Raw genomic sequence first — 9,605 nt, forward strand, 5'->3', positions numbered from 1 at the left:
ATACACATTCCTACCATCCAAAATTTTATCTTTATGATCAGATTGAAGAGTAGGCCGTTCTCTCCAAGTTTGATCTATCAAATCATCTCTTTGGCTGTAAGGCACAACAGCAAAAACTTGATGCAACACAAAGCCAAGAGCGAATGATGAAATAGGAAAGAAAAGGATTTGTTGTTGGGTCCCTACTCCCAACCATTTGTCATTATCATTATATTATTACCACTGGTTGAACCATCTCTTTATATAGGCATATGATGTATGATATTATAGTTACCAGGGTGAGTTAATAAAATAACATCAAATTTATAAATAGACGTTGATGGGTATAATTATGTCATATGATAAAAATTGAACGACTTGGATTGAGTTTTACCGTATTATATTACCACTGGGATCTATCTGTACATGGAAAGAGAATCCCAATTTGGGTAATAATATTGAGCAGAGATTTGATATTTTGAAAGCTACGCGCTCAGCTGATGAACCAATGGCACGACGCCCACATATACTGAAAAAGTTATTAAAAATAAAGCACTTAAACTGCTCCCAAATGTTCCCTCACTGGCTAATCGATTTAGATCATTTAATACACATGAATTGATGCCATTGATTCATCAGCTGCTTAGCACATAAATTTCATAACAGCAAATCTCAGTTCAATAATATTTGAGATCACTAATGCTGGGGGTGACATAGGATTTACTGCGATTCTCACAATTCTTATGTGGAGGGGCGCACATAATTGTAGATGTGTTTTCGAGTAAATACCATCTACGGTTATGTGCTCACCTCCACGTAAGAATTGTGAGAATCGTAGTAAATCCTATGTCACGCCCAGCATGACTCATTTGAGATACCTACTGTTGTCACATTAATTTCTACCCAAAATATACCCTCATCTTCAATCTCTTCCAAACAAAAGATAACCTCAACTTCAATCTCTAGCCAAAAAATACTTGATTTCTATTCATTTTTTATAATCTCTCTCCCTCTCTCCAAAAATACTTCTATTATTATTATTATTATTATTATTGTTGGAGAAAATTATTAAAAAGAGTAACATATTTTAATATTTACAAGAAGGAATCCAAAATTTCAAAAATTACCAAAAACAAATTAAATTGTTAGACAGTCTAGCGTTATAGTAACTCAGAGGACTATCTAGTCTTTTAACTGAAGGCTAAATTGTTGGGGTGTTATAGCAAGTTATTAAAACGGCGGACAATAGAGTATTTTAATCATTTAGAGGGCTGTAGACACCCAAATTTGATCAGGTCCTCGTCGTAAAATGCCCCAAAAATCGAAAAAAAATTGGAATGGGCTCCGAGACCCAAACCTACAAAAATCCAATGAATTTTGTAATTCATTTTTCAATAAATAGCCCAAGGCTTCTTACGCGGCCCACGGACCAAAAACTAGCACACTCAACTCAATCCCCAAACCCATTTTTATTCTAACCAAACCCAAGCCCAATCTAACATAAGCCCCAACCCATTTTTAATCTACCTATTATCCAAGCTTATTCAACTCAACCCAAATCCATTCCTATTCAATTAACAACCTAAACCCAACCAAACATTCTACCCAAGTCCAAATCATTTAACCCAAACCCAATTCAACCCAATCCAACATCACAACCAATCACCACAATCATCAAGGTGTGACACATGTCATCATCCTCTTCCACCTCCTTCATCTAATCAACCAACTAACTTCATTACTTCCCTCCAAAAATTAATTCAACCCATAACCCTACCTTAACCTATCCTATCCATTCTTTCAAATCAAATACTTATAACCTATCACCCTCCCCTAATCTACCCCCATCATTCCCTACAAAATCCATCTCTACAATCTACACCTACACCCATCCTCTTAAATCAAACACTCATCTTTTTCCATCAACTCATCTCCACCCTTCATTTTCACCTACTTTGACACATGTCATCATCTCCCTTACCCTCCCAAAATATCATCAACCACCCCATTAAATCCTCCATTCTCTTAAATCAAATACCATTTAATCACAACTACCATCTTAAACTCACCTCACCAAACATGCAACCCAAATGCGTTGAGTTGGATCCAAACCATTTGGGTCAAAACTTACCCATTTAACCCCCCTTCCCTAAATACCCTCCAACCTCCTCTAAATTACACCCACTTCTTTCTCAAACTTATAACAATGCTATAATTTTTCTTTATTTCACCTAACTTTACCCCTAAAATAACTCCCAAACTTCTATAAAAACTCATCCATTCTCCCCTTACAACAACTAATGAAAATTTGATAAAAAAAAAAACTCTAAAAAATCACAACTCACCTCAACTCTTTACTCTTACTCTACTCTCAACACCCAACTCTCAACTCATCTCACAACTCTCAACTCTCAACCTTCTCTCAAACAAATCAAGCAAAGAAAAAGAAGTCAAGAAAAGTCAAAGGAAGTCAAGGAAGGTCAAGGTGGGTTTGACAAAATGAACACCCCCCTCAACTCCCCTCTTCTATTCTCCCTTTCTCTATACATTTGCACACACCACTATGGTCTAAATCACAAAAAGGCCCCTTCTTCATAAGGGTGCCTTCAATGATTTGAACCGATATCGAAAGTCCTTCACACTTGAGGGCACACATCAAATGTTTTTTTTTCAATTTCATTTTCTTTTTTCTTTTTAATTTAAAATACAAAATCCGAAGTTACCACATCACGTGGATGGAGTAGGGTGTTTAACACCTTCCCTACTCCATAAATGGACCCCCTTGCCTTTGAATCAAAGGTTGGACCATGCACCTTATCCTATGAGAGTCAACAAAAAATGTCAAAATGACATATTTTTCAAAAATACAACTTCGGGTGACCATTCACACCTATTTCCGAAAATGAATGGTGGCGACTCCAAAACACCCCAAAGTGGAGGGATGTTTTAAAATATTGAAAATCCCATGTCCACAAGGGCATTTTTGGTAAAGCAATTTATTTTAACACATTAAAACATTGTACAGTCCATTGAGTTACTAAAACGCTACGCTATCTAGCAACATAATTCGTTTTTGGTAATTTTTGAATTTTTTTAACCCTCTTTTAGTAAGTTCCCTTATTATTATTGTTATTGCAAAGTGAGTCCGACTTTGAAGCAAGCAGCCAATTTCAAAATATGAAGGAACCCTTCCTTACGATACACGTGGTGTTTCGAGTTTATTTCATAATCCTACGTATCCGCTAAAATTTGAAATACCTCCTTGAAAATTCCACATGGGATTAATGGAAAGGGTTCCTTCAAAATTCTAAAGCGGACTGCCTGCTTCAAAGTTTTTTTCCTTGTAGAGTTAAATTCATGATATTTTAGGATGATGTCACTTGTTATCTTGGGAACATGTGCAAGTAGAGTGGTTCGAACGAACAAAGAAAGTATCTCAAGGCAACAACTCTCATTATTCAAAAAGATAGCATACATGCAACATTATTATTAAAAGCTTATATGAAATTCCACAAGAAAATTTGGTGGCCTAGGGCCATTGTAACTTGTGATTTTCCCTAGATTCAACGGCCTAGAACCATCAAAATTTTCTCATCCTCCATTAATTTGACGGTTTCAATCTGTTGAAACAAAAAATTCGACGATGAAAATTTTGACGTCATGGTCCGTCAAATTTTACAAAATTCGGCAGCCTTGGGTCATCGAATATGAGTTTTTTTCACGTTGTCATACAACATTATTATTAAAAGCTTATACGAAATCCTATGTAGACTTACAGGAACTCAGGCATAAAAAGATAACGAGGAATATCAAAACTTCTGGATGAAGTCATAAATGTGCGCGTTGATTTCATCGGGTTTTTCTTGGTTGATGAAGTGAGCAACTCCTTCCATCACAACTAATTCTTGTAGTAATGGTACATCTCGCTTGAAGGCATCACTATGTATATATTCCTTGGCTCCTGGGCTTGTATAAGTCGAATCCAAGTCCCCTACAATAAACTTAACTGGCACTTTCACTTGTGCTCCAGTCCATGGTGCAGTCTCTTCCCATGTTCTGCGCACAAAACATAAATAAAAATTACAATGATAGACGAATTGATAAGGGATTTCAATAATGAAAATTTGACACAAAATTTTAGACTTCTCAGGTATAAATAACGTCGTAAAAAAATATTGATCGATGAATAAAACAGGACCCATATTGTCATTCATCTCCGAGCATGTATAATTCACATCTTTAGACAAACGATATGTTATTTGATCAGTAATCCAGCTCACAAGTACAGGTATGGATATTGTCTATAATAAGTCAATAGCATCTCAAATGGAATATTTCACACTTGATATCAACTACTTCATGTTTCAGATATATTCTTTTTTGATGAAAATTCAAAAAAAAAAAAAAAAAAAAGGGACAAAACTTTTGGTCAAGTTACATAACCAGACAATTTTGAAATTTTAGATTCCGAGATAAAATCTACCATTTGTGTAAAAAACTTTTGTAGTGAATTTAAATTTATGCCCCTTTAATTTTAAAGCATCACTTGTAAAATCAAAGTGGTATAAGGGAAAATTAAAAACAAAAGTTTTTGCACAGATTGTAAAATTTATCGGGGTACTTAAATATTTCAAAATCATATTTGATTACGTAATTAGACCAATATATATATATATATATATATATATATATATATATATATAAATCTAACTGTGTAAAACACCTTTTTTCAAATGAAACCAAAGTTGCAAATTACATACAGATCGAGAGCTCGATAGTAGTTTAATCCCCCAGTGAATCCTTTCTTTTCGAATTTGCTGGCATTATAGTTAATGTCTTCTTCTGATAACCAAGAGGGCAATGGAACTGGAGTATCAGGTGAACATCCAAAACCTATTTCTTTAGGTACACAAATTACACCTGGACGGCGAAATGTTAGAAAATTTCTAAGTACCATAGCAGTGCTACCACGAGCAATCTCAGCTTCCACTACTCCAGGCTCCTGCAAGCAATGTTGTTAGGAAAGATCTATTGTTAGATGAGAAATTCGTACTTTAGAAACATAATTAACAAAATATGTACTACCATAACATGTTTCATAAAGGATATTATTAAGTGATTTTTGATGGTTCCAGTTCTAGTTCCATTTATTTTGGAACCGGACCCAGAACCGAAATCGAACTAAATATCATGACTATAAGTCTAAGTTCCTTAGGAACCGACCCAAAACCGATTCATTGACACCCCCTAATCCTTTATTATCCTATGGCATTAGATCATGTTTTGGGATGCCAAAAAATTGATGTGGTTAGGATCCATTCCAGGGTATGTGTTAAGTAACATATTAACCCCCATCAATTTGAAATTATGTAATAATTTTCTAACTCAACTTTGACAAACTAACTCAAAAACTCACTGATATGGCATGTGCAAGAACTATAGATATTTTATCTCAGAATACACAATTACACATCCTCATAAAACATGTGCAATTGTATATCTCAACGGAAAAAAACTACAATTATTGCACATGCTACATCAGTGAGTTTTTGAGTTATTCTATCAGGTTGAATTAGAAAATCAGCACTCTTTGAATTTTATGACGTGGATTTGTTAGGTAACAAACTTGATAAATTAAGGTTTGATGGGTAACAAACATCATAAAGTAAGGTTTACTTGAAGATGTCATAACTCCAAGAGAGATTGTGTAATAAAAATGCAACAATTACATTTGCCTGATAAAGCTCTCTAAAGATAATAATGATGAAAAGTTGTCAAACTCTGATTACCCCATGTGGGCACTCATTCGACTCTCCTGACGTGACAAGTTTGAGAATTGTAGATTTGTAACCCTCGATAGACATGATTCCTACAAAATACACATTTTTATGTGAAAATGCAATTTTATATCTTAAGACATACATAACTACATTTCCGAACTTATTAAGTTAGTAGAGTCGATCGAGTGTGTCGCGTGAGATAGTCAAGTTCATGTGGCTTTGATACACGACTGTTGTGACAAGGGCAGATAATCACACATCTATGATTCTATACTCTTGCCACGTCAGGCACGTCACCAACCGCGTGCAATTATAACGACTCCTCTAAAAATTGAGGAAAGTAACCCAAACCGTCCTTTTCGGCTTTGACTTTTTCACAATCATGAAACATGCTTAACAGCCTGTAGAAGTTGTCCCTGTCGTGATAAGCTTCCCAAATTGGTGTAATAAGTCATTATGATCTACAGTTACGACATTTAACAGGTTGGGATGCTTTCAATACAAGTGGACCATAGCCTATAGGAGTTGAAGTGACCTCAACAATCTAGTGCAACCAATAAGTTTATCTTTACCAATCACCTATAATAATAAATAACATTAATAAAATAATAATAATAAAAAACCCTTTCCTCACTAAGATAGTGAGAAAAAAGAAAAGATCTTGAGATACATAAATAAGATCTTGAGATTGGTTATAAATCTCGATGACTTAATTTATAAATCTTGAGGTTTTCTTCATTTTGTGGATGAGGCTTAGTAAGGCATTTTTCTCTTTTGGGGCAAAACTAAACAAAAATTTTATAAATGTTTCCTTGGAGAATTTTGTGTTTAGATGGGATTGTCTTTGTAACTTGTAATTTTGTTTTTATGATTCTTTCATTTTTTTTTATTATTATTATTACTACTATTTTGTTTGGGGGTTATCTCAGCCTCTTTACTCCTTCTTTTTCATCTTTATAGAATCTTTATACTTATAAATAAAATAAAATAAAAGATTAGTCAGAATCTATAAAAAGTCTTCATGTTCTACTTTGGGTTTTTCAAAATTGGGCATCTTGATTGAATTATTTTCATAATTTTTCAATTACTAATCTTCTATTTATTATAATAAAAAAACTATTTTAAAATTTTAGATAAAAGCATATATTTATTCAAGGCTAACCAAAATACACAAAATCTTACTTGAGCAAGATTAATTTACTTCAAACGGTATCTAAATCTTTTCTTTCCAAATAAGAAAATATAATATAAAGGTGGCATTATGTAGGTAACGTTAAGGAGCCAACACATTTGTCTTATGTGTCTTAAAAGTTTTGGATTTAGCTGATTTTTTTTTGTGGGGATGGTCTTTATGTTGAAGAGATCATCCTCATAAAAAATCAATAAAATTTGAAATTTTTAAGTCCATCAAAAATAGTTTACAAATATTTAATAAATATAAAATTGACAATTCACAATTCTAAACCACTTTTGATAGACTTAGAAATTTTAGATTCGACTGATTTTTCCTCCTCACCATAGAGATCATTCTCACCAAAAATCAGCTTAATGTGAAACTTTTAAGTCACATAGGACAAATATGATGACTCCCTAACGTTGATTGCAGAACTTGGCCTATAATGATAATATCTAAAAACCAAGCATAATTTATATCAATGTGGAATTGAAGAAGAACAAGAATAACAATAGAACCTGAAATCTGCAAATATAGTAGTCATCACCGAAGCGAGATCGAAAGCCATCGACGAATTTCACTGATGGGTTTCTCCTAATAAAGGGGACGCTAAGGTTCACCAAAGCCTTAACTCTATCTGGGTGAAACAAGCAAAAATGCCAAGCGATTATTGCACCCCAATCATGTCCCACCACAAACACCTACAAAACATAATATTAATCAACAAAAATAAATTAAATTAAAAGAGAGGAAGTTTGAGAAGTTAAGATTGTTTTTCTGTTTGTTAATGATGAACCTGGTCAACGCCAAGGGTGTCAATGAGGGCAATGAGATCTCCAACGATATGAGAAGTGGTGTAACTGTTGATAGAAGTTGGTGCATCTGTGTCACCATAGCCACGCAAGTCAGGAGCCACAGCTCTGTAACCTTGTGAAGCTAGTGAGACTATTTGGTGGCGCCAGGAGTACCAAAGCTCTGGAAAGCCGTGAAGTAGGAGAACAACTGGGCCTTGGCCTTTCTCTGCTACGTGCATGTTTATGCCATTAACAACCACCATTCTATGCTCTATACCCTCCATCTCTCTCATTCGATATCTCCCTCTCTCTCTCTCTCAATCTCTCTCAAATTTTTTGGATTTTCTTTTATAGAGAAAGTCAAAGATGGTGCCTTAAAGGGTTAAGGACTATCTTTAATGTGAAAGATGTCGGTGATACTTGTGGGACTTTATTAAAATTTTAAATGCCGGTCCTCGATTTTGTGATGCAAGTGATGGTCAGGAAAAAAATTCAGTGTTTACACATGGCCACGTCATCATTCTGTATTTTAACTGAAAAGTTTTAAATGCCACGTGTAAAGATCATCACTCATTAACTAAAACACCCGTGTTAGGAAGTGGGGGTGGCAATGGTGGTGATAAGAACATTACTTAAAGAATGATGCTAAATGAATGATGTTTTTTGCCAACGCCACATGCTCCCTTTCACTCTCTTGCCTATAGTGGAGAAAAGTAATGTATGAATTGATCACCTTGTAACATTTTAAAACATGATCTGATGCAATAGAATTGTATTGGAAAAAATTATATAAATTTTAAAATAAATAAAAAATAATTATTTTTTACCGTTGAATTTTATTTTTAAATTTAGGTATTCGGTGACCATTCATTTTCAACACTTGGATCAAGTTCGAAAGATATTATTATTATTATTTTTTTCTCATTTTGAATATGAATATTTTCATGAAATCTCAAAAAATAAATATATGGGGTAATGGGCAAGAGATAGAAACTCTCTTTATTGCTAATGTCATTGTGCAACATGTCAAACGTTTGTCGGGTTGTGAGCCAACACATCATAGGGTGTCTCGGGCGTCGGCCAAAAACGGGCATCCATTCAACATTTTCTTATTAAAAGGCTGTTGATTTTGTATTTTTTTTTTTTGTTATCGTGGATATCTCGGTCAGACGCACCACCCTCTCCAAAAATCTTACATGCAACAAGTTGAGTCAATGGTGAACATGACCCTCAAGGTTGACCCCAGGAAATTCATAGCGTCATAGGGTTTCAAACACATGGCTTGTCAAGTGGAGGGTTTGCCACTAGAAATCCTACATGTTGATTTCGTACTTCAACTTAAAATAATAATTCAAAAACTCAACGACGTGACAAGAATCATAAATTTTTTCCTCAGGAAACACAACTTCACATGTTTATGGGGATGTGGAGATGTGTACCCGAGACAAAAAGTCTAAGATTATTTGCATGTCAATGAGTTTTTGAGTTATCTTGTCAGGTTGAGGTAAAAAATTATTATACTTATAAAAAATTACAAAACCAAACCCAATCAATTTAAGAATCGATTTAAAAATTTAAATATAAACTCAACTCATTTATTGAAGAGTGTTTTAACCTATTTTGTAAGGGGTAATAAAAATCTATCATTTGTTAAATAGGTAACCTAATCTAACCCATGTAACATATTTAATAAAATTTTAACCTTAATTAGAAAATATAAGTTTTATTTCTATTGTAGACATCCCAAAATTGCACAACAACCAAATCCATATCTAAATTCAAAACTTGAATCCAAACTTAAATCAAATAAAAAATCAACTCCTCTTAATCTTCCTCAATCAATAACCATCCCCAATCCTCTCTCTCTTAGTCCATGCC

At 34.0% G+C, this 9,605-nt stretch overlaps 1 protein-coding gene across 1 annotated transcript; it reads right to left on the minus strand.

Annotated features, from left to right (window-relative positions):
* Positions 1-3,452: 3,452 nt before the first annotated feature.
* On the minus strand, positions 3,453-8,097 carry LOC147396045 (epoxide hydrolase 2-like). The gene is made up of 4 exons (XM_086450440.1): positions 7,730-8,097; positions 7,452-7,634; positions 4,740-4,981; positions 3,453-4,035 (listed from the first exon to the last, which is right to left on the minus strand). Exons 1-4 carry the CDS (start codon positions 8,018-8,020, stop codon positions 3,789-3,791), a joined length of 963 nt encoding a protein of 320 aa, XP_086306566.1. The 5' UTR covers positions 8,021-8,097; the 3' UTR covers positions 3,453-3,788.
* Between the last annotated feature and the right edge of the window lie 1,508 nt (positions 8,098-9,605).

Source organism: Akebia trifoliata, chromosome 8 (assembly GCF_017979445.1).
Source record: "Akebia trifoliata isolate Shusen 1 chromosome 8, ASM1797944v1, whole genome shotgun sequence".
Taxonomy (NCBI): Eukaryota; Viridiplantae; Streptophyta; class Magnoliopsida; order Ranunculales; family Lardizabalaceae; genus Akebia; species Akebia trifoliata.

Coding starts and splice junctions, on each gene's coding strand:
- LOC147396045 (XM_086450440.1), bottom strand. CDS start 8,020: ATGAGAGAGATGGAGGGTATAGAGCATAGAATGGTGGTTGTTAATGGC. Junction 7,635..7,729: donor ACACCCTTGGCGTTGACCAG/GTTCATCATTAA, acceptor TATGTTTTGTAG/GTGTTTGTGGTGGGACATGA. Junction 4,036..4,739: donor TACTATCGAGCTCTCGATCT/GTATGTAATTTG, acceptor TTTTGTGCGCAG/AACATGGGAAGAGACTGCAC.